Source organism: Fulmarus glacialis, unplaced genomic scaffold (assembly GCF_000690835.1).
Source record: "Fulmarus glacialis isolate BGI_N327 unplaced genomic scaffold, ASM69083v1 scaffold47423, whole genome shotgun sequence".
Classification (NCBI taxonomy): Eukaryota; Metazoa; Chordata; class Aves; order Procellariiformes; family Procellariidae; genus Fulmarus; species Fulmarus glacialis.
Genome location: NW_009203252.1, coordinates 12,317 through 38,287, shown reverse-complemented (window position 1 = coordinate 38,287; position 25,971 = coordinate 12,317). Strand labels below are relative to the sequence as shown.

The window sequence follows — 25,971 nt, the reverse complement described above, 5'->3', positions numbered from 1 at the left end:
TTAAGAAATATTTTTCTTAGAAAAACACACCTGTTATTTGTGTTCCTTCCTTGGTCTCAGAAGGTACTCCAACACCGTATTCATTTTCTCCAGAAACCCGGAAGTAGTAAATGGCACCTTCTTGCAAGCCAGTCACTTTGTAGGACAGGCGATGGCAATTGTTTGTCACAGTGACCCATGCTTTTTTGCTGGCTTCTCGTTTTTCAATAACATAGTTTTTCACAGGTGCTCCACCATCATTTTCAGGAACATCCCAAGATAACACAGCAGATTCTTTAGTTACGTCTTTTGCTGCAATATTAGATGGTGGGCCAGGAGTATCAAGAACTTTGACTATTAAAGTCAAGGTAGCGGTGTTCAGGATGTTTTGCAACGTTAATGCGTATTTTCCAGAATCGTTTCTTGTTGCTTTTTCAATAGTAAGAGATGTGCAATTATCTGAAGTATCAATGCTTGCTCGTGTACGGAGATCAGAGTCTGGTTTGTTCCACATTACATTTGGGACTGGTTTGCCTCTGAAAGGAACAGTCATTGTGAACGATCCACCAGCCTTTACAATTAGTGTCTTCCGCATTTCACTGTCAATATCAAAGGCAGGTTCTTCTTCTCTTTCTTTTGCCACCTGAGGTTCTGAGACATCACTTGGTTCGCTGACACCAATTTTGTTAATGGATTTCACTCTAAAGATGTATTCAGAGCCTGATACTAATCCAGTTATGGTGTATTCTGTGCCTTTTAAGTTCTGAATAGCAGTTGTCCAGTCAGTTTCATCAGTTTTCTTGTATTCAACTGTGTATCCTGTTACTGGAGAACCTCCATCAAACAGTGGCTTTGTCCACCCAATTATGATATTTGACCTTGTAAAATCCATAATCTTAGGTTTAGATGGGGGAGATGGCAAGAAGATTGGATCTTCTGCCCGAATTAATGGTGTGGTTTCACTTGGAAGACTGAGGCCAGCAGCATTTTCTGCATAAACCCGGAATTCATATTCACATCCTTCACGGAGACCAGATGATTTCACTCTTAAATCATAAACTGGCTTTTTGTTTACACGAATCCATCTTAGGCTAGTTTTCTCACGCCTTTCAATTACATAGCCAGAGATTTCATTGCCTCCATCAGACTCAGGTCTTGCCCAGCACAGAGTTATCGAATCTTTGCTCACACTGGTGATCTCTAAAGATGTAGGCGGACTTGGAACTGTAAATGGGTCTAGGGCTTTGACAGCAACACTTTCTAGAGGCTCGCCAACGCCGTATTTGTTAACTCCCATCACTCTGAAAATATACTCATTGCCCTTCAGTAGTTTTGTCACTTTACAGGATGTTGTTCTAAGCTCTCCTTCACAAAGTGTCCATGCAATTCTGCTGGTCTCACGTTTTTCTACAATATAATAATCAATATCTGCACCGCCATTTTCTTGAGGGGGTCCCCATGATAAATGGCACTTTTCAGCAGTAAGGCCATTTATTTCTAATGGGCCTGCAGGTGGGCCGGGTCTATCAAGTACTTTGCAATTAATTGCCAAAGATCTTGTTCCTGCAACATTTTGTAATGTTAGTACATACTGTCCTGAATCACCACGGATACAGTCCTTAATGGTTATTGCAGTAGTGTGATCTGTTGAGGCTATTTCAACTCTAGCTTTTCCTTCAAGCTCCCTACCATCCTTTGTCCATGAAATCACTGGTATTGGCCGTCCTGCAATATCAGCACTGACTTTAAACACTTCTCCAGCTTTCACAACTACAACATCCCTGAATTTGGCATCCATCATAATTCTTGGAGCTTCTACATCATCTTTTACAGTCACAGGTCCAGTTGATTCAGATGGCTGACTGAAGAGTCCAGCAGCGTTCTTTGCAATCACATGGAATTCATATCGCTGGTCTTCTGTAAGTCCGCCTACGTCAAAGTATGTTTCTTGCACATTAGTAAAATTACACTTTAGCCAACGACCATCTGGTATCTCTCTGCGTTCAATAATATATCCTGTTACTTTAGCTCCACCATCATATTCTGGTTTAGTCCATTTCAGTGAGACACATGTTCTTGTAATATTAGTAACTTCTGGTTGACCAGGAGGATCACATGGATCTCTTGCAGCAACTGGTTCACATGATTTACTGCATTTGCCTATTCCAGCAATGTTTTCAGCATACACACGATATTCATATAGCAGTCCTTCATCGAGACCTGTAACTTTCATTTGTGTATCAGGTATAAGGCTCTTGTTGACTTTTGTCCAAAGAATGCTGCTTCTTTCTTTACGCTCCAAGTGATATCCTAGTACTCTGCTACCTCCATCATTAACTGGTACCTGCCAGGTTACAATCATGAAAGCTTTAGTTGCATGTGCCACATGAGGAGTTCCAGGTGGTCCCGGAGGCTTAAATGGGTACTCTGCCACAACAGAAGGAGAATTAATATAAGTGCTTTTCCCGTAGCGGTTTTCTGCACAAATACGGAACTGATATTCAGAGCCAGTGGTGAGTCGAGATACTTTAATTGATGTTCTTGCAACTGCTGCAGATACTACATCCCACGTTGTTGTGGTAGTTTCTCGCTTCTCCACAATGTAATTGCTAATATGGCACCCACCATCATATGCTGGAGGTTTCCAAGACAGAGTTACACTATCAGCGCTAACTTCATCTATATGCACATCAGTTGGTGGTCCTGGTCTGTCAAGGACAACTACAGTTAAAGAAGCTGTTGTTGATCCGGCAGTATTTGAAAGATGTAACTCATAATGTCCCAAATCTTCATTTGAAGCTTCCTTGATGGACAGTGAAGTTGAAGTCTTTGATGTCTGAACATTTACCCTCGTTGTCTCTTTTAAGGGATTCCCATCCTTCTCCCAGCTAACAGCTGGAAGAGGTCGCCCTCTGAATGGCACATCAATCTTAAGATCATCTCCAGCTTTCACAGTGAATGTGTTGAAAAGGAGCTCAGCAGATGGCTGGATTTCAATATCTTTTGCAATGACTGGGACACCAAGTTCTCTTGGATCACTTTTTCCTTTTTCATTAACAGCAATCACTCTGAAACTGTACTCTTCTCCCATACTTAAGCCTGTTATTGTTGCTTCTAATGTTTTCACCTGTGTACATGCACTCCATTTTATACTTCCTTTAGTTTGCATTTCTACTATATAACCAGTAATTTTACTGCCACCATCGCTCTCTGGCTTTTCCCATTTAATTGAAGCAGAGTTGCGAGTCACGTCAATAAGAACGACCTTTGCAGGTGGAGAAGGTGGTTCAGAAACCTTAATCGGGTCAGGTGTTTCTGCTGGCAAGCCAACCCCATATTCATTTACAGCTAGAACACGGAAGTAATAACTACATCCTTCTTGTAGTTGAGTAATTTTGAAGGAATTCTTAGAGCAGTTGTTTGTAATTGTGGCATATGCCTTTCTTGTGGATTCTCGCTTTTCAACTACATAGTTGGTAATTTTAGCTCCACCGTCAATAAGCGGCGGTTCCCAGGCTAATGTTACAAAGTCTTTCTTCACTTCTCTGATTGTCAGGTTTGTAGGTGCACTAGGTGTATCAAGCACTCTGACATTAACAAAAGCTGATTTTTTGCCACTGTTGTTCTCTAAAGTAAGATTGTATCTACCACTATCAAATCTATTCACATTGTCAATGACCAGCATTGTATAGGAACTAGTGACTTCAATCTGAGCTCGCTCACTAATTGTTCCTTCTGCTTTCTCCCATTTAACTTCAGGTTCTGGTCTTCCTTTAATGGTGACAAACAGGCGTAATGTACCACTAGCACGTACAGTGACTACTTTTCTGAGATCTGCATCAAGTTCAATTTCAGGAGGTTCAATCTTGTCCGCTGCTATGACTGTACCAGGTATAGTAGCAGGTTCTCCTACTCCTTCTGAGTTGATGGCACAGATGCGGAAGTTATACTCCTGGTTCTCTTTAAGTTTTGTTACAGTGAACTGTTTTGCTTGTAGGCCTGTTGGTGGGGTGCAGGTAGTCCATTCATCAGCAGCAGCTTCTTTTACTTCTACTACGTATCCCTTAACTGGAGCACCGCCATCATAAATGGGCTTACTCCAGGCAAGGGAAACTGATGACCTGGAAGTGTCTGTAACCTTTGGATTGCTTGGCGGACCTGGTGGATATAATACATCACAAGCACGATAGAAAATGGATGGCTCACTGGGTTCCCCTACCCCTGCAGCATTTTCAGCAGAAACTCTAAATTCATAGAAATGCCCATCGGTAAGACCTGTTACTCTGAATCGCAAGTCCGTCAGTCTTTTCTTATTGCATTTGGTCCACCGGATACCATCTTTGTCTCGTTTTTCAAGTATGTAACCTTCAATTTCAGCTCCCCCATTGTCTTCTGGGCGACCCCATGTTACCACCATAGAATCTTTTGTGATTGCTGAAACTTCAGGTGTTGAAGGAGGACCAGGGGGTTTGTATGGATTACGAGCCACAATTGGCTCAGATTCCAAGGGTTCTCCAGTTCCGTATTTGTTCACGGCCATTACACGGAAAATGTACTCATTGCCAGCAAGGAGTCTGGTTACTTTGTGGCTAAGAGCCTGCACGTCTGTTGCTACTTGTGTCCATGAAAGCCTGCTTGTCTCTCTCTTCTCAATGATATAATGTGAGACACTAGAACCACCGTCATGTAAAGGCGGAGCCCATGCCAAGTAGCATTTTTCTGCAGTGATACCTGTAACCTTCAAAGGTCCTTCTGGAGGTCCTGGCCTGTCTAGCACTTTTACAGTGATTGGTATAGATTTTGTGCCACCAACATTTCTGAGGTTAAGAGTATAGTGACCTCCATCTACTCTTATACAGTCTTTGACAGTAAGAGTTGTTTTCTGAATAGTAGATTTAATTTCCATTCTTGTAGTTGCTTCTTCAAGGTCTTTACCATCTTTTGACCATGTAATGTCAGGAGTAGGTTTGCCGTGGATATCAGCTTCAAGAACAAAGGTTTCTCCAGCATGAACAACAATGACATCTTTGTATTTAGGATCCAGTGAAGCCCCTGGTGCTTCAATTTCATCTCTGGCAGTAATGGGCCCTGTACTTTCAGATGGTTCACTCAAGCAACCTGCTGCATTTCTTGCAATTACTCTAAATTCATATCGTTGGTCTTCAACAAGACCACTTACTGTAAATTCTGTTTCCAATACATTTGTAAAGCTGGCTTTCATCCAGCGACCATCTGGTAGTTCTTTCTTTTCTACAATATATCCAGTTATTTTGCTTCCACCATCATATTCTGGTTTTTTCCACTTCAGCGTGATATTATTTCTTGTAACAACAATGGCCTCTGGGCGGCCAGGTGGGTCACAAGGATCTCGGGCAACATATAATTCTGATACTTTGCTGACTTTGCCAATGCCAACAATGTTTTCAGCAGAAACTCTGAACTCATATTCAAGACCTTCTTCAAGGCCATCTGTTTTATATTTGGTGTCTGCAATGAGTAACTTGTTCTGTTTTGTCCAAAGAATGCTATTTTTATCTTTACGTTCAAGATGGTAGCCAAGAACTTTGCTTCCTCCATCGTTAACTGGTTCATGCCATTGTACGATCATATGGTCCTTGGAAGCTGCTGTTACAAATGGGGTTCCAGGTGGCCCAGGCACCTTGTAGGGGTATTGCACAACAATTGGTTTAGAATCCAAAGGAGAGCTTTTCCCATACCTATTTTCAGCAGAAATCCTGAACTGGTATTCAGAACCTGTTTTAAGCTTTGTTGCTTTGATAGTTGTTCTTGCAACAGTTGCTGACACAATGCTCCATGTGGTAGTGCTTGTGTCACGCTTTTCTACTATATAGTTGCTTATCTGACAGCCACCAGTATAATCAGGTGGATCCCATGATAAAACAACAAAGTCTGCGCTAACTTCGTCAAAGCGGACAGGTCCTCGTGGTGGGCCAGGCTTTTCCAGTACAATTATGCTCAGGTGCTCTGTTGCCGTACCTGCTGTGTTTGTTGCTGTTACTGTATATTTACCGAAGTCTTCCTTGTTGCTTTCTTTGATATGTAAAATAGTTGATGTTGATGTATCCTGAATATGTAATCTGGTTGTCTGTTTCAGTGGCTGCTCATCTTTTGCCCAAGTAATAGTAGGTTTGGGTCTACCTATAAATGGTACTTCTACCTTCAGATCTTCTCCAGCCTGTACACTGTATGTATTAAACATCAGTTTGAAACTTGGCTCAATTGTCAAGTCTTTAGCTATCACAGGAATTCCAAGTGCTCTGGGATCGCTTTTGCCTTTTTCATTGTAGGCAATCACATGAAATTGATATTCCTGTCCTGGACTCAAACCAGACACAACTGCATTGCATGTTTTGGTCTCACTAACAACACTCCATTTTTCTGTTCCTTTAGGCAGCATTTCGACAATGTATCCCAAAATTCTGCTACCTCCGTCATGTTCAGGTTTTTCCCATGTAAGTGATGCACTTCTCTGAGTCACATCGGTGAGTGTTACTTTCCCAGGAGGCAGAGGTGGCTCTGAGGCTTTGACAGCGTCTGTGGTTTCAGCTGGAACACCAATTCCAAATTCATTTTCAGCCATAACTCTGAAGTAATAAATTGCTCCTTCTGTAAGATTTTCAACTTTAAAACTTGTCTTGCCACACTTAGCACTAACATTTGCAAATGCCTTCCTGGTTGACTCACGCTTGTCTATTACATAGTTCTTTACCTTTGCACCACCATCGATAATGGGTGGTTCCCAAGATAATACAGCAGAATCCTTCTTTATATCCTTTACCACTAAGTTTTGTGGTGGTCCTGGTGTGTCCAAGACTTTTACTGTAACAAATGCAGATTTAGAACCACTGCTGTTCTCCAACTTAAGAATGTACTTTCCAGCATCATTTCTGTCACAGTTGTCAATTGAAAGTTGTGTATAGTTTATGCCTTTATCAATCTGAACTTTTTCTGTGAATTCACCTTCTTCTCGAGACCACGTGATGTCAGGTGTTGGTCGTCCCCTGAATGGTATGTGAATCCTAGCAGACCCGCCAGCTCTAACCACTATCCCTTTCCTTAGCTCTGAATCAATATCAAGCTCTGGAGCTTCGAGTTTGTCTTCTGGTTTAATAGTACCAGGAATTGATGCAGCCTCTCCTACACCAACCTTGTTCAGGGCACACACTCGTAGTTTATATTCTTGATGTTCAGTAAGCTTTTTGATTTCAAATCGAGTGGCATGTACGCCTGTCTGTGGAGTAACAAGTGACCATTCATCTTCATCTGCTTTACAGATTTCTACAAGGTATCCCTGGATTTCACAACCACCGTCATAAATAGGTTTACTCCAACCAAGTGTAACTGAACTTTTGGTGGTATCCACAACATGGGCGTTTGTAGGTGGGCCAGGCTTGAACATGGGGTCACAAGCTTTAAAGTAAGGAGAAACTTGGCTGGGTTCACCCACTCCAGCAGCATTTTCAGCAGAAACTCTGAATTCGTATTCATGATCCTCTGTTAATCCTGTAACTCTTAATCGCAAATCTGTAATTCGGCGTTTATTGCATTTTATCCATCTGATGCCCGCTCGGTCTCTCTTTTCTACAATGTAACCTATGATTTCACTACCTCCATCAGTATCTGGCCGGCTCCAGCAGACAGTCATAGAATCCTTTGTGATGTTGGTAATTTCCAAGGCCTTTGGTGGTCCAGGAACCACAAATGGATTTTTCATCATTACTGGCACAGATTCTAAAGGCTCACCAACCCCATATTTGTTAACTGCCATAATACGGAAAACATATTCATTTCCTTCCAAGAGTTTTGTTACTTTCAGCATTGTAGGTAAAACCTCTGAAGCAACAACAGTCCATGCTAGGCGACTAGTTTCTCTCTTCTCTACAATGTAATGAGAAATATCACTGCCACCATCATGAAGAGGAGGAGCCCATGCCAATGAACATTTTTCAGCTGTAACTCCTGTCACTTGGACTGGGCCCTCTGGAGGTCCTGGCCTGTCCAGGACTTTTACGTTTACTGGTACTGTCTTTGTTCCTGCAACATTAGAGGCTTCTAAAATGTACTGTCCACCATCAACTCTAATAGCATCTTTTACAATTATTAATGCACTGAAATCTGTGTTCTTTATTTCACATCTAGCAGTTTCCTCAAGCTCTTTATCTCCTTTGTACCACTTAATGGTTGGGAGTGGCTTTCCGTGAACGTCAGCTTCAAGTCTGAATGTTTCACCAGCATTTACAACAATTGTGTCTTTGTACTTTGGATCCATTGAAATTCGTGGAAGTTCAACTTCATCCCTTGCTGTTATTGGTCCTGTACTGTCAGAAGGTTTGCTTATTGCACCTGCAGCATTCTTTGCAATTACTCTAAATTCGTATCTTTGATCTTCAGTAAGCCCTGTTACAGTGAACTGAGTTTCAATGATATTTGTGAAGCTAGCTTTCATCCAGCGACCATCTGGTAAGTCACGTTTCTCTACAATATAACCAGTAATCTTACTTCCACCATCATATTCTGGTTTGGTCCACTGTAGAGTAATAGAGCTTCTTTTTATTATTATAGCTTCTGGGCGACCTGGAGGATCACATGGGTCACGAGCTACATAGCACTCAGAAACTTTACTTGTTTTGCCTACACCAACGATATTTTCTGCAGAAACTCGAAACTCATATTCAATTCCTTCTTCAAGGTTGGTGGTCTTAAAACTTGTGTCCTGAATAATAGTCTTGTTCACTTTAGCCCATAAAATGCTGTTTTTCTCCTTTCTCTCAAGATGATAGCCCAACACTCTACTGCCACCATCATTTATTGGTTCATGCCACTGTACGACCATGGAGTCTTTTGTAACCGTTGTCACAAATGGTGTGCCAGGAGGTCCTGGTTCCTTGTAGGGGTACTGTGCTACAACTGGCGCAGATACCAATGCAAAACTCTGCCCATACCTGTTCTCAGCAAATATTCTGAACTGGTATTCTGAACCAGTTTTCAGTTTAGTCACCTTCAGTGTAGTTCTTGCAACAGTAGCTGAAACTGTTTCCCATACAGTGGTGGTTGTATCTCTCTTGTGAACCACATAGTTGGTGATTTGGCAGCCACCTGTGTACACTGGGGGATTCCATGACAGGGTAATACTTTCTGCACTTATTTCATCAAACTTCACAGGTCCTGCTGGAGGGTCAGGTTTGTCTAGAGTTATAATTTCAACAGAGGCAGACTTTTGCCCGACAACATTAGCCACAGTGATTTCATAAGTGCCACTGTCCTCTTTGCTAGTTTCTTTAATGTTCAATATAGTGAGATCAGTCAAATCGTTAACATTGACTCTTGTTGTCTGCCTTAATGGCTGGCCATCTTTTACCCAGGTAACAGTTGGTTTAGGTCGACCTGCAATTGGTACTTCTACTTTCAGATCTTGTCCCACTTGGGTACTATAACTGTGAAAAGCGGGTCTTACATCAGGTTCAATTACCAGGTCTTTGGCAACTATTGGAACTGCAAGTGCTCTAGGATCACTCTTACCCTTTTCATTTACAGCCATTACTCTAAAAAGATATTCTTCCCCTTGAGTTAGGTTAGTAATAACTGCTTCAAGTGTTTTTACACGAGCACACTCTGACCACTTCTCACTACCCTTTGTTTGCATTTCAACAATGTATTGTATGATTTTGCTGCCACCATCATGTTCAGGTTTTGCCCAGCTTAGCGAGACACTGTTTCTCGTGACATCATCCACTGTTATTTTTCCAGGAGGTTGTGGAACTTCAGCAACTTTAATTGGGTCACTTGTTTCCGCAGGGAGGCCAATTCCATATTCATTCTCAGCAGAGATTCTAAAGAAGTAACAGCAGCCCTCCTGAAGTTGATCTACTTTCCATGAAGTCTTGTGGCAGTTTGTTACAACAGCTGCATATGCCTTTCTTGTTGCTTCACGCTTTTCAATAATATAATTCTTTATTTTTGCTCCACCATCCAAGAGAGGAGGCTCCCATGAAAGTGAAACAGAGTCTTTAGTGATCTCTCTGATTTTTAAATTAACAGGTGCACTTGGGGTATCCAGTACTCTTACACTGACAAAGGCAGACTTTGTTCCACTGCTGTTTTCTAAAGTCAATGTATACTTTCCAGTATCAAATCTGTTAACATTGTCTAGAACAAGGGAAGTAAAGCTGCTAGTGGTATCAATAATAGCTGCTTCTCTGATCTCACCATCCATTTTACCCCATTTTACTTCAGGTGTTGGACGACCTCTGATGGGAACAAACAGTCTTAAGGAACCTCCTGCCCTCACATTTACAATCTTCCTTAATTCCATGTCAAGGTCCAGGTCCGGTGCCTCCATCTTTTCTTCCACAATAACAGAACCAGGAGCATCTGCATGCTCTCCAACTCCTGCTTTATTAACTGCACATATGCGGAATTTGTATTCATGTTTTTCCACTAATTTTTCTACTTCCATGTGAGTATTCTTAATTCCAGTTGGAGGGGTACAAATTGCCCATTCACCGTCACTTACATCACATTTTTCTACAATGTATCCCTGAATTTCAGAGCCACCATCATAGATAGGTTTACCCCATGAAAGGAAAACTGAAGATCTTGTAATATCCACAACTTTAGGATTATTGGGTGGACCTGGCTTGTAAATAGGATCACATGCTTTGTAGTAAGTGGAAGGAGGGCTTGGTTCACTAAGACCAGCAGCATTTTCAGATGAAACTCTGTACTCGTAATCATGATTTTCTATAAGCCCCGTCACTCTGTATCGCAGTTCACTTATCAGGCGTTTGTTACATCTTGTCCAGCGAATACCTTCCTTATCTCGTTTTTCAAGGACGTAGCCTAGGATTTCACTACCACCATCTGAGGCTGGCCTTTCCCATACAACTATCATAGAATCCTTGGTAATGGCTGTGACTTCTGGTGCCTTCGGTGGAAGTGGCACTACAAATGGGTTCTTTGCGAGTACTGGTTCGGACTCAAGAGGTTCACCAACGCCATATTTATTTACCGCCATGATGCGGAAAACATATTCATTTCCTTCTAAAAGTTTTGTAACTTTGCAGTTTAGGGTTTGCACATTTGAATCAACAACCATCCACACCAAGCGACTGGTTTCCCTTTTTTCTACAACATAGTGCGAGATATCGCTACCGCCATCTTGTAATGGAGGTTTCCATGACAGCATGCATTTTTCAGCAGTAACACCTGTAATCTCAACAGGTCCTTCTGGTGGTCCAGGTCTATCAAGAACTTTGACGTTAACAGGAACTTTCTTTTCACCTGCAACATTCTTTGCCAGTAGTACATACTGACCACTGTCAACTCTAATAGCTTCCTTCACACTAAGGCTTGTTGCAAAATCAGTACTTTTTATTTCCATACGAGCAGTGTTTGTCAGCTCATGATCACCTTTTAACCACTGAATGGAAGGTATTGGTTTGCCATGAACATCAGCGTCAAGCTTGAATGACTCACCAGCATGCACTACAATAGTGTCTTTGTATTTTGGATCCATACTTATATGAGGTGGTTCTACTTCATCTCTTGCTGTAACTGCCCCTGAGCTCTCAGATGGTTCACTGAAAACACCTGCAGCATTTCGCGCTATAACACGGAACTCATACCTCTGGTTTTCAACTAGACCAGTTACTTCAAATTCGGTATCAATGACATTTGTAAAGCTTGCTTTCATCCAACGACCATCAGGTAGCTCCTTCTTTTCAACAACATAGCCTGTGATCTTACTTCCACCATCATACACAGGTTTCTTCCACTGAAGTGTTACTGAGCTTCTTGTGACAATTATAGGTTCTGGACGACCTGGAGGGTCACATGGGTCATGTGCAGTATAGCATTCAGATGCTCTACTTGCTTTTCCAATGCCCACTATGTTTTCTGCATAAACTCTGAACTCATATTCAAGACCTTCCTCAAGGCCAGTTGTCTTAAATTTGGTATCTGGAATAGGTGTTTTATTCAGTTTAGCCCACAGAATGCTGTTTCTTTCTTTGCGCTCCAGGTGATACCCAATGATCTTGCTACCACCATCATTGACTGGTTCATTCCATTGTACCACCATGCTGTCTTTTGAGACATTTGTTACAAAAGGTGTTCCAGGTGGACCAGGAACTTTAAATGGGTATTGGGCTATGATTGGCTCTGAAGTGAGGTAGGTACTCTTCCCATACCTGTTCTCAGCTGCGATTCTGAACTGATATTCACAGCCAGTCTTTAATCGACATGCTTTTATAGTTGTTCTTGCAACAGTAGCTGACACAATCTGCCAAGTGGTGGTGGAAGTGTCTCTTTTTTCTACAATGTAATTATTGATAGAGCTACCACCATCATACTTGGGTGGTTCCCAGGAAATGGTAATACTATCTGCTGTTACTTCATCTACTTTTACTGGTCCAGTTGGAGGTCCTGGTTTGTCAAGGACAACAATATTTAGGGTCTCAGTTGCTTCACCTGCAGAGTTTGTAAGTTTAACTAAATACGTCCCCACATCTTCTCTGCATGCTTCCTTTATTGTTAACACCGTGTTATTTTCTGAACTTTCTGCATTTACTCTTGTAGTCTGTTTCAATGCCACATTATCTTTATGCCAAAACACTGCTGGTTTGGGTCGACCAACAAAAGGAACATCAACCTTTAAGTCCTCTCCTGCCAGAACACTGAAAGTGGTAAACAATAGTTTGAAAGCTGGTGGAATCACAAGATCTTTTGCAACGACTGGTATACCCAGCTGGCGAGGATCACTGACACCTTTTTCATTCTGAGCTGAAACACGGAAGGTGTATTCTTCACCTTGGATCAATCCTGTGATAGTGGCTTCAGTAACTTTTACTGTAGCACAGGTTGACCACTTTTCACTGCCTTTGCTTTGCATTTCTACAATGTAGCCCAGAATTCTGCTACCACCATCATGTTCAGGTTTTTCCCAAGATAAGGATACGCTATTTCTTGTCACATCCAACAAAGTTATTTTCCCTGGTGGAAGTGGTCTTTCTGATACTTTTATGGATTCGGAAGTTTCAACTGGAAGGCCTATTCCATACTCATTTTCAGCTAGGACTCTGAAGTAGTAGTTGCAGCCTTCTTGCAGTGAATCAACTCTCCAGCTGGTCTTGTGGCAATTGGCATTAACAGTTGAATAAGCTTTTCTTGTTGATTCACGCTTTTCAACAATGTAATTTTTTATTTTAGAGCCACCATCTATGAGAGGAGGCTCCCATGTGAGTGTAACTGATGATTTTGTAACTTCTTTTATTTTCAAATCTTGAGGTGCTCCTGGGGTATCAAGAACTCTGACATTCACAAATGCTGACTTACTACCTGAGCTGTTTTCGATTGTCAGTATGTATTTGCCACTATCAAATCTATTTACGTTTTCAACAATAAGTAGAGTATAAGAGCTTGTTGATTCAATGCTTGCTCTATCCAAAGATTCCCCATGTTCTCTTGTCCATTTTACTTCAGGTGCTGGTCTTCCTTTAATTGGGACAAAGAGCCTTAGAGTACAGCAGGCTCTAATAGTGACAACTTTACGTAGTTCTGCATCAAGTTCAATCTCTGGAGGTAGCATTCTTTCTTCAGCTTTTGGAGTCCCAGGAACAAGAGCAGGTTCTCCAAGACCTTCAGAGTTCATAGCGTATATCCGTATTTTATATTCTTGATTTTCCTTCAGGTCAGTGATGGTAAAAGAAGTGGCCTTTAGACCTACTGGTGGAGTAACAATCTTCCACTCGTCTTCTTCAGGTAGTGCGATCTCAACCATGTAACCCGTGATCTCTGAACCACCATCATATATTGGTTTGTTCCATGCTATTGTAATTGAGGACTTGCTGCTATCCAAAACACGAGGATTACCTGGGGGACCAGGCTTAAATACAGTATCACAAGCTTTATAGAATGGACTGGTTGGGCTTGGCTCACTGACTCCAGCAGCATTTTCAGCCATGACTCTGTATTCATATTCATGGCCTTCAGTCAGCCCAGACACCTTATAACGTAAGTCTGTAACAACCCGTTTGTTACATTTCACCCACCGTAAACCAGCCCTGTCTCGACGTTCCACAATATAGTTAGTTATTGGGCTCCCACCATCAGAATCAGGATGGCCCCAGCAGACAACCATAGAATCTTTTGTAATTGCTGTAACTTCAGGTGTTTTAGGAGGATCAGGTGGCACATATGGATTTACTGCAAGAATGGGCTCCGATTCCAGAGGCTCACCAACTCCATATTTGTTAACAGCCATAACACGGAACACGTACTCATTGCCCTTCAACAGCTTAGTAACCTTCAGTTTAGTTAATGGAACTTCTGTGGCTACAGCTGTCCATGCCAATCTACTGGTTTCACGTTTTTCAACCACATAATGGTCAATCTTTGCTCCTCCATCATCCAGTGGAGGTAGCCATGACAGCACACATTTTTCTGCAGTGACTTCAGACACAGCCAAAGGCCCTTCTGGGGGACCAGGTCTGTCAAGAACTTTAACATTGAAGATATGCTTGGCAAAGCCACCAGGATTTGTTGCAGTAAGTGTATAGGCACCGCCATCTCTTCTTGAAGAATCTTTATTGATAAGAACAGTAGAGAAATCTGCTATTCTTATTTCTAATTTTGCTGTGTCTTCAAGTTCTTTTTCTCCTTTTGTCCATGTCATAGTTGGTGGAGGGCGACCTGAAATATCAGCCTCGAGTCTAAAAACTTCACCTGCTTTCAGCACTAAGGTGTCTTTGTATTTAGCATCCACCCTTATCTTTGGTGCTTCAATGTCATCTCTACAAGTTATTGCATCTGATGGCTCAGAGGGCTGACTAACAGCCCCTCCAGCATTCCTAGCAATCACACGGAATTCATAGGCAGAATCTTCTGTCAAACCACTTACAGTGAATTCAGTCTCTAGTATATTGCTGAAATTAGCCTTCAGCCAACGGCCATTAGGAAGGTCTCTTTTTTCAACGGTGTAGCCAGTTATCTTAAAACCTCCATTATATTCTGGTTTAGTCCACTTCAGTGTAACTGCATGTCTTGTAATGTTCAGAGGTATTGGCTTACCAGGTGGATCTATTGGGTCTAGGGCAAACACAGGCTCAGATGGCTTGCTTGGCTTACTCTTCCCAGCCAGATTTTCTGCTATAACACGGAATTCATATGCAATGCCATCGGTAAGTCCAGTTGATTTAAAGATATTGCCTGGTACCAGCATTTTACTTACAGTCTGCCAAAGAATGCTATTTCGTTCTTTTCTTTCAACGTGATATCCCAGAATTGGGCTTCCACCATCAGTAACTGGCTCATTCCAGCTAATGGTCATGGTTTCTTTAGTGACTGCAATCACCTGAGGAGTGCCAGGAGGCCCAGGTACCTTAAACGGGTAGTTGGCAACTACAGACGCTGAAGTAATGGCTGGACCAATTCCATATCTGTTTTGAGCTTTAACACGGAACTGATACTCAACTCCAGTAGTAAGACGAGTGGCTTTAAATGTAGTACGTATCACTGTGGTTGCCAATTCAGTCCATGTGGTACTGTCAGTTTGACGCATTTCTACAACATAGTTACTTATTGGTACACCACCATCATTCAAAGGAGGCTCCCATGAGAAAGTTAGAAAGTCAGATGAAATTTCATCAAATTTGATTGGTCCAGTAGGAGGTCCAGGTATGTCATGAACCTGAACTGTGATTACTTCACTAACTTCTCCAAGAATATTTTTAGCTGACAGTGGATATTGACCGCTATCACTTCGTTTACATTCATTGATGGTTAGTATGGTTGCAGTTGCAGTATTTTCATAATTTACCCTTTGTGTTTGCTTAAGTATCTCGTCTTCTTTCTTCCAAGTCACAGTAGGCCTTGGACGACCAAGCACGGGTATTTCAATCTTGATATTGTCACCAGCTTTGGCAATGACTGTTTTCTGGTAGATACCACGGAGGTCGAACTCTGGTAACATCGTTTGCTCCTTGATAATAACTGGCCTGCTTTCTCTTGGGGCACTTCTTCCAGCACTGTTAACTGCCATAACCTGGAAAGTATACTCTTCATTTTCAGTTAGATTCTTTACTACACAGTCCAGCGTTTTTACCGTGGTGATGTGTGCCCACTGGTTGGTTCCTTTTCTCTGTGCTTCAATTACATACCCAGTGATCTTGCTGCCACCGTCATGTTCTGGTTTTGGCCAAGCCAGGCTAACTGAGTTCCGTGTTACATCCATGATATTAAGGCTCTCAGGTGGGGATGGTGCCTCAGAAGCTCTTACTGGTTCTGCAGTTTCAGCTGGTTCACCAATACCGTACTCATTTTCAGCCAGCACCCTGAAATAGTATTCACACCCCTCAGCCAAATTAGGAATCCTGAAGGAACACTTCTGGCAGTTGGTTGTGACTGTTGAATATGCTTTCCGAGTTGATTCACGTTTCTCAACAATATAGTTTGTTATACGTGAACCGCCATCTATCAGAGGCATATCCCATTGGAGGGTGACGCTGTCTTTGGTTATTTCTCTAGGCTTAAGGTTTATTGGCGGACCTGGTGTATCCAAGACTTTTACATTTACAAAGCCAGTCTTCTTACCAGCAGCATTTTCAAGAGTCATTACGTATTTTCCTGCATCGTATCTGGTGCACTCTGTGACAATCAAGAGTGTAAAAGAGTCTGTATTTTCAATGCTGGCACGTCCTTTGAGTGAAACATCATCTTTTGTCCATGTAACTTCTGGAGTTGGACGTCCTTTAATTGGCACAAAAATCCGAATAGTTAATCCAGCTCTAACAACAAGTGTTCTTCTTAGCTCAGCATCTAATTCAAAGTCAGGAATCTCTTCCCGGTCTTTGATTTCCACACTTGGAATTATTGCTGGTTCACCGACACCTGCAGCATTCATGGCAGAGATTCTGAAATTGTATTTGGCTCCTGTCTGCAGATGAGCAACGACAAACTGAGTGATTCTTAAAGCAGTCCCTGTAGTGTCTTTTACCCATTCTTCTTCTCCTTCCTTTTGATGCTCTACTATATAGCCAATGATGTCAAGACCACCGTCATAGTGAGGCTTGCCCCAGGCTAAAGATGCACTTGTCTTTGTAGTATCAGTCACTCTTGGATTTGCAGGTGGACCTGGTGGGTCTGAGAAGTAAGGAAAAGATAAAATATTACATTACAGAAGAAGTCGCTCTTATGCTGTGTAAATGCTCCCTGCCCATCTCACCCACCGCAAAAAAGAAAAGGCATGATACTAACATGCAACATCCTTGCATATGACTGAGTTTGAAGCATCACTTGGTGGCCCAACTCCTGCTCTGTTTTCTGCACTGACACGGAATTCATATTCGTTTCCTTCCAGGAGACCAGTTACTTTGCATCTGAGATCTGAAACTGGTTTCTTTGTTGCTCTGACCCATCTTAAACCTTTCTTTTCTCTTCGCTCCACATAGTAACCTGTGATTTCACTTCCACCATCATCTACTGGCCTTTTCCAGGTAACTGTGACGGTATTTTTAGTCACATTTGTTACTTCTGGTTTTCCAGGAGGGCCTGGGGGACCTGATAAGGAAGAAGAAAGTACAGTTAAAACAAAAATCAAGTCTTCAGAGATTAATAAAAACACACTGAAACTTCTACATACCAAATCTGTCCACCATTTTAACTGGTTCTGATTGTACTGGTTCACCCTTGCCATATTGATTTACTGCTGAGACGCGGAAAACATATTCATTTCCTTGAATGAGCTTGCTAACAACATGCCTACAGCTTTCAATATTTTCAGCAACCAATGTCCAGAGCAGTCGGCTAGTTTCTCTCTTTTCAAGAACATATGATTTGACTGGTGATCCACCATCTTCTGCAGGAGGTGACCATGTAAGAGTCGCTTTTTCTGCTGAAACATTGCTGATCTCAATAGGCCCCGGAGGTCCTGGAACATCTAAAACTTTCACATGTACGCTCTCCTGCTTAGTGCCAAAAGGATTGGTTGCAGTGATTGTGTATTCTCCAGAATCTTTTCTGGCTGCATATTTGACGGTTAGAGTAGAAGAAGTTGGTGTGGTTGCAATGTGCACAAGCTCTGAAGGTCTAAAATCTTTCCCAGCTTTTGACCATGCTGAAGTTGGGGGTGGTTTGCCACGGATACTAATAGCAGACACTGTAATGGTGTCTCCCGCTTTTACTGTTAAACCTTCCTTCAAAGTAGGATCGATAACAATACTTGGTGCCTCTGTCAAAACAAGCAAACAAACACACAAACAAAAAACCCCAATTGTTATAACAAGAACATAGGGAAAAAAAAAAAAGAAAGAGGATTTGACATTAATTATTCAAATAAAATTCTGCATTTTTAATGTAATCTACCTACCATACTCATCCTTGCATATTATGGTTCCTGTGGATTCAGATGGAGGACTGATAGCTCCAGCAGTGTTCTTTGCTCTAATTCTGAACTCATATTTGGAGCCTTCAGTGAGGTCAGTTACAGTAAATGCACAGTCTGGAACATTCACATGATTAGCTTTTGTCCAAGTCTTTGAGGGTAAATCACGCTTTTCAACAATATAGCCAGTTAACTTATGTCCACCATCATATTTTGGTTCTGTCCAAATGAGTGTTACTGAGTTCCTAGTTACATTGATAACTTCAGGTTTCCCAGGGGGATCTAGAAGAAACAAAAATAAATAGTGGTCAAACTAAAGTTATTTAAAATCTCAGAATTTTCCTTTTTATTCTCCTCATGACTTACCAATAGGATCAAGTGCCACAACTGGTTCAGATGGTAGACTTGGTTTACCTACTCCAGCCATATTGATTGCCATTACTCTGAATTCATATTCCAGACCTTCAGTTAACCCTGTCACTCTGAAATCTTTCGTTCTTATTGGCGTTTTATTTGCTCTCTTCCACAGAAGACTATTTCTTTCTTTGACTTCAATGTGATAACCTAGAAGATAAATGGTGAGATGAAAATACGAGGGGTTGTCTAGAAATCTTCATTTCTCATAGCATTGTGAAACATCATACAGCCTGTATGGCATGTCACACAGGCATTGTGCAAGAGGAACACTGAAAACCAGATTAAGAAATGGATGTGAACATACATACATTACAGTTGTATGCAACTGCAATGACAAGATGTTTGTAAATGCAAATTGCTAATTTTATAGACTCAAGTGATGTAACACATAGGTGAGTTTGTTTTTCTTTCTTTAGATATTTTGGCTTTGTGCAAAAATATTGTTTCTCAGTTAGTCTTTCCCCGACTTTTAAGTTAAATTTTTAAAAAAATTCATCATAGAGAAAGAGTAGGAAGTAAAAGAGTGAACTCAGTCAATCAAACAATCACTCAATTTAAAGCATAAATACCTGATAGTTTTATCTTACCCTTTGACACAGAGAAAGAACTATTAAGAACTGAAATACTAGGGAGGCTTTTTGGGATATACCTGTGATTGGTGAGCCTCCAGTTCTTTTGGGATCAGTCCAAGTTAAAGCTACAGATTCATGCCGAACATCAACAATGTTGGGAGGTGGAGGAGCATCAGGCACATCTGAGCAACATAAAAAAGATGCAGTAACATTAAAAATGAATATCACTCCTAAAACACTTTTTTCAATTTTGAAAATTACAGTGGATACTTACCAAATGGATGTTTTGCAATGACAGGGTCAGATTTAAGACCTTCACCTACACCGTATTTATTTTCAGCCCTGATCCTGAATGTATATTCATTTCCTTCATGAAGTCTTGTAACTCTAAATGTGGTTTTCTGGACTGCAGAGGCACAAGTCACCCACTTATTGTTTACATTATCTCTCTTCTCCAGGACATAGTTAGTGATTTCTGAACCACCATCATCTTTCGGAGGGCCCCACTTTAAGGTTATGGCATCGGCTGTGACTTCTTCAAATTTCACCGGACCTGTTGGTATGCCAGGTTTGCCAACAACTTTCACAGAAATAGTGCCTTCCTTGCTGCCAACAACGTTCTTCAGAGTTATTGTGTATTTTCCAGCATCAGCTTTCTGGCAGTCATGTACTACAAGTGTGGTGTTAACTGCTGTAGATTCAAATGCAACTCTTCCACTCTCAGTAAGTGCCTGGTCTTCATCTTTCTTCCAAGTTACAGTTGGGACAGGCTTGCCTTTAACTGGGATTTTAAGACGGAAATTGCTACCCTCTTTAGCTATATAGCACAAATCAGGCAGATCTCTTAAATCAAGATCAGGTGCCACTGTAAAAATAAAAGAAATCTATTATTCAACTATGCATAAACTCTGTGATAAAATTAAGATGCTGTTTTAAAGGCATTTGATTTGTATGTATGCATAGTAATGATAGTAAATATAAAATAAATGTAATTTGGGTAAGTGAAGCACTGAATTAATGATCTTAAGTTTCTTCTTACCAACATCATCTCTTGCTACAATTGTGAGCTCTGTTGGAGTTCCGTATCCAGCATCATTTTGGGCTCTCACTCTGAAAGTGTATTCTTGTCCTTCTTTTAGGTCTCTCATTGAAAAATGGAGGTTCTTTGCCTGCATGACTTCTTGCCATTTATCTTCACCAATCAGGAGCTCAACAACATATGCAAAAATACGGCTTCCACCATCACTGATAGGTTTTTTCCATACTAAATTGCATGATGATTTTGTTACAGCTGAAGCTTTTAGATCCACAACTGGCCCAGGTGTTTCTAGAAGGAAGAAAAGCGTAGTAAGTGTACATTCAAGCTAAAAATAAAAATGATTGGAATACCAAAATAGGCAAAATAGATTCATTTTTCTTACCAGAAGCTTTAACAGCATCACGAGTTTCACAGGGGTCACCAATACCATATTCATTTTCAGCAAAAACCCTGAAGAAGTAAGATTTGCCTTCTTCTAAGTTAGTTATCCTGCAGCTTGTCTTTGGACATTCTGTTGTTACTGTGGACCATGACTTTCTTTCTGCATCACGTTTTTCAACGACATAATTTGTGATTGGACTGCCACCATCTATTAGCGGAGGTTCCCATGTAATGAAGGCAGAATCCTTAGATGCTTCCTTTACAATCAGGTTTACTGGAGGGCCTGGAGTATCTAGATAAACACAACAACCCCAACATTTGATTTAGTAAACAAAATGCAAAAAATTAATCGGTTAAAAAGTTAACAAATATATTATAATGGGGAAAACCCTGACACTTACCAAGTACTTTTACAACAATCGTGTATGCCTTTTTGCCACAGCTGTTCTCCAGGCTGAGGACGTATTTTCCAGCATCATATTTGTTTACATTTTCACAACGCAGGAAGGTATCAAAATCAGTTGACTTGATGTCTAATCCTTGTCTATCTCTTAGGTTGGCACCCACTTTAGACCATGTAATCTTTGGAGGTGGACGTCCTCTTACTGGCACATAAAGTCTCATTGTGACTCCAGCACGCAACACAAGGACTTTCCGTAGTTCTGCATCAAGTTCTCCTTCAGGAGGAACTGTGTGTTTAACAAAAACCATGCAATTAAAACATCATCTTTAAGACTATCACTCAAGGTACTGTGACAAAAAGTCCCTCTTTTCTGGCATTTCACTAGATTAACCAACTTGTTCTCATGCCCATGATGATGTTAGTGAGTTAGTGTCCTGACTCCCATTTCAAGATCATTTGCAAACTTGGCATTTTTTTGCACTGATGTAATTTCCTTTTTTTCTGCCTTTGCCACCATTTACATTACTTATCATATGAAGAAGTCTCCTAGTTCCTCTAGAGCTCAAAGGAGTTTCAAAGCCTCCTGGACTGTACTGCTTATCTTGAACCAAGACAGTTCTGTGAAGCAATGCTTTTGTATATACAGCAAAATGCATAGAGAAGCCTGCATGGCTCTCAAGGAATAAGTGTCATACAATTAAATAGCGTGCCACACAGGTGCTTAGAATAGTAATCTTGGCTTCAGATTATTTAGAAGACACAAAGAAGACTGAAAGTTTTAAGAATACAAGAGAGATCTGAAAAGTCTAATTTTAGGATTAGAGAAAGAAAAAAATTCTTGGAGATCCAAAATAGGAGGCAGAAGAGTATCTAGCATACAAATGAAAAAAGCAGACACCAGTCAGATTCTACTCAGTTCCTAACTGCCCAATTCTGTTCTAAATTAGCCACTTTTAGCCTCCATTTTTTGAGAAATGACACATTGCAAATTAATGTGCTTCTGTGATCTGTGACAAACCCTGTCTTTGGAACCCATCCCATGAATTAAAGCAAAAGTCAACAAGGTAATTTGTTTTCAGTGAACATACTTAAAATGTCTTTGGCAGTGTGTTTATCAGGAACATCACTTGGATCACTGTATCCAATCTTATTGACAGCATAAACGCGGAACTGGTACTCTGTATCTTCGATCAGCCCTGTTACCACGAATCGCGTAGCCTGTAAGTTCTTGGGTAGATTACATCTGACCCAGTTGTCTGTGTCAGCTCTTTTTGCTTCCACTAGATAACCAATAATTGGGCTTCCTCCATCATATGCTGGTTTGCTCCATGACAGGCTAATCGAATTACGAGTAGTATCGACCACTTTAGGGAAAGCAGGTGGGCCAGGAGGGTCTGAGAATTAAAATAACATAAAGTTATCATACCAAATGCTGTACAAAAGTATTTGGAAATAACTATGGAAAATATCTGAGACTTTTAGCTTACATTGAGGATCACGAGCATACACTGCTTTAGATGGTGCGCTAGGCTTGCCAGGTCCGGCCTTATTCAACGCTATCACCCGGAACTCATATTCTGTTCCTTCCTGGAGTCCAGTAGCCTTAACAGTTCTTTCAATGACAGGTTTTCTGTTTACCTTTGTCCAGTTAAGAGCCTTAGTTTCACGCTTCTCAAGTATATAACCAGTTATTGGGGATCCACCATCACTAGCTGGTGGCTTCCAGCTAACAGTCATAAAGTCTTTCGTCACATTGCTTATTATCGGTGGATCACAAGGTCCGGGTACATCTGTGAAGATTTATTTGAAAGTTATGTTCACATTCATAAGGTGTACACAAAAAAACAGTGACTAATGAAGCTATCCCACAAAGCACTTACCATATGGATTCTTAGCAACTGCTGGTTCAGTCAAGATAGGGTCTCCAACACCATATTTGTTTTCAGCACATATGCGGAACTGATACTCATGTCCTTCTATTAGTTTCTCCACTGTGCAACTTGTAATGGGTACATTGGCACTGACTTGGGCCCAGTTTGGCCTGCTTGTTTCACGCTTGTCTACAATGTAGTTAGTAATTTCTGAACCTCCATCTTCCAGAGGAGGCTCCCAAGAAAGCATTGCACGATCTGCATACATATGTTTGATTTTAACGGAGGCTGGTGGACCAGGCTTATCTAGAAGAATTAACATCACATTGTTATAGCTCTATCTCTTGCTTTATCATTTAATCACTTAATCATTTAATAATGTATTTATTAACAGACAGTTTTTAGCTTACCAAGTACTTTAAGCTTAATGGTTGCTGACTTTGATCCACTTGCATTTTCAGCAGTAATAGTATAGTCTCCTGTTTGCTTCCTGTTAACACTGAACAACTCAACTGTAGCAAGATTTCTCTTTGTGGTGATCTTAACACCTTCAGATGGCTTTAAAACTTCTTCTTCTTTCTTCCAGGTGATTGTTGGCATTGGTTTGCCATATACATTTGCCTCCAGACGCACATTAGTTCCAGCTTTTACTGTAAGCTGTGATTGCATAGACAAATCCAGCTCTATTCTGGGGGGAACTGAAAGGAAAGAGCCCAAGAGTTAATCAATCTAGTAAGAGATAAACATCTCATTCTTCCCATGAATGCTAGTTCAATATGCACAGATTCTTATCAGAGTTCTCTCATGCTTTTACATTTCTTACCATTTTCTGGGTGAATGGTCACTGGATCGGAAGGTTCTGAAGGTCGGCTAATGTTAACTGCTGTCTTCGCAATTGCTCTAAATTGATATTGCGCATTTTCTTCCAAATCAGTAGCAGTGTACTCTTCTACGGGTATTTGATGTGGAGTTGTATTGCACCGAACCCACTTATCACCAGGTAATTTGCAAGCCTCAACAAAGTAGCCAATCAGTTTGCTACCACCATCATGTTTTGGTCTTGTCCATACCAGTGATACAGTACTCTTAGTGACATCAATAACTTCAGGTTTTCCAGGGGGATCTAAGGCAAATAAGATCATGTTATAGTCTGTTTTGCCAAAAAAGCTAACATATTAAAAAATGGCTTTAATAGTGCTGGATCCTATTTACAGCATACCCAGACAGTGCACTCACAGCTCAGTCATGGTAAACATTAAAATATAAACATAAGGGCAAACTGAAGATCATAAAGAGTTGCAGATATATTGAAAATGACCATAAAACCAGTAGTCTGTTGCAAATTAGTGGTATGTTTGGCTTACCAACTGGTGCTCTTGCTGTGACAAACTCAGTTGGTTTGCTAGGTTTACTTGCTCCAGCTCTGTTCAATGCATAAATTCTGAAAGTATACTCAAGACCTTCGATGAGGCCCACACAAGGGTATTCGGTGGAGCGCACAGCTGTGTCATTAGCTTTCACCCACAGTAAACTGTTTCTTTCTTTGCGCTCAATGAGATAACCGGTGATTGGACTGCCTCCATCACTATCTGGTTTATCCCAGGCAACAAAAATGCAGTCCTTATTGACCTTGGTAATACGTGCATTCTTTGGTTCACTAGGAACATCTAGAAAGAAATACAAAGATGGATATCAATCACATGCTTTCTTACTAGGAAGACTAAAAAGAGAAATGCTGCTATCAGAAACTGACATACCAAATGGGAACCTTGCAATCATCTTGCCAGAAGTAAGCGGCTCAGAAATCCCAAAACGATTTTCAGCACGAACGCGGAACATGTACTCTTCTCCAGGAATCAGTTTTCCAATTCTGCAGCTTGTCTTTGTGACAGAAGCTAAAGCTGTTACCCAGTCTCCTCGGCTTACATCACATTTCTCAACTACATAGTTTGTAATGTTACTGCCACCATCTTCGAGAGGTATATGCCATGCAAGAGTGCAAGCATCAGCATCTATTTCAGAAATATCAAATGGAGGCTGTGGTGGACCTGGTTTATCTGCACAAAAAAGTATATTGAGAAAGAAGAGATGAAAGAAAATGGCAACCACTGGAATATACTAAAACTAGTTTTGTGTAAAGCTGGGTTTAAAAATAATCAAATGGAACATACCCATGACTATCACTCTGATTTTCTGACTATCAGTACCAGAACTATTTTCTGCAGTAAGAGTGTAAAAATCAGAATCTTTTCTAGTCACATCCTTAATGATAAGAACAGAAGACTTTTCTGCTTTATGCACAGCAAGGCGACTAGATGTAATTACATCTTGATCTCCTTTCAACCATTTGCAGACTGGCTGAGGCTTCCCGTATACATGAGCTTCAATTCTCAGTTTCTTTCCAGCTTTAATGTGAACGTGATCAGGCATCAGGATCTTAGGTGGGACTGAAAAAAAATCACACAGAGACATATAAATTCAACTCCTGTGACACATTAAATTACTTTTTCTTATGTTTTCATTTGAAAGTTCTCTGCTTCTCTCTCAAGTGGAATCACCAGTAGGAATGACTTGATAATTTTTAATTTAGGTTCCACTTATGGACAACTAGAGATTCTGCAGTGGGCAATATCTATTCCAGTCTTACTTTTACATTCTTGTACAGTTTATAAGGGAATATTTTTGAGTTTGTATTGCCTTCTCACATGTTTGTATAGAGACTTGTGCACTATTAATGCATGACACATAATTCCTCTGTATCTGGAACTTGTCATAGCTCACTTATGGCTGATTTTCTACAAGACAAACATGAAGGAGGAGAGAAGAAAGACTGAAGTTTTTGCTGAACTAAACCCATTTCCACAGTCAATCTTTTTATACCCTTGAACTATTCTTCAAGTAGAGCTCCTTCT

At 40.9% G+C, this 25,971-nt stretch overlaps 1 protein-coding gene across 1 annotated transcript in view; it reads right to left on the bottom strand.

Moving 5' to 3' along the window:
- TTN (titin) overlaps nt 1–25,971 on the bottom strand; it is a gene marked incomplete at its 5' end in the record, with an annotated part of 65,900 nt that overhangs the window by 28,192 nt on the left and 11,737 nt on the right. Inside the window, 18 exons of the mRNA XM_009574570.1 lie at nt 31–17,136; nt 17,251–17,553; nt 17,636–18,223; nt 18,362–18,658; nt 18,743–18,940; nt 19,443–19,547; nt 19,640–20,230; nt 20,405–20,692; nt 20,787–21,077; nt 21,187–21,474; nt 22,277–22,582; nt 22,676–22,978; nt 23,069–23,365; nt 23,470–23,757; nt 23,883–24,182; nt 24,424–24,726; nt 24,817–25,116; nt 25,231–25,506. Coding sequence (XP_009572865.1) covers nt 31–17,136; nt 17,251–17,553; nt 17,636–18,223; nt 18,362–18,658; nt 18,743–18,940; nt 19,443–19,547; nt 19,640–20,230; nt 20,405–20,692; nt 20,787–21,077; nt 21,187–21,474; nt 22,277–22,582; nt 22,676–22,978; nt 23,069–23,365; nt 23,470–23,757; nt 23,883–24,182; nt 24,424–24,726; nt 24,817–25,116; nt 25,231–25,506 — 22,428 coding nt within the window. The remainder of the gene's footprint in view (nt 1–30; nt 17,137–17,250; nt 17,554–17,635; nt 18,224–18,361; nt 18,659–18,742; nt 18,941–19,442; nt 19,548–19,639; nt 20,231–20,404; nt 20,693–20,786; nt 21,078–21,186; nt 21,475–22,276; nt 22,583–22,675; nt 22,979–23,068; nt 23,366–23,469; nt 23,758–23,882; nt 24,183–24,423; nt 24,727–24,816; nt 25,117–25,230; nt 25,507–25,971) is intronic.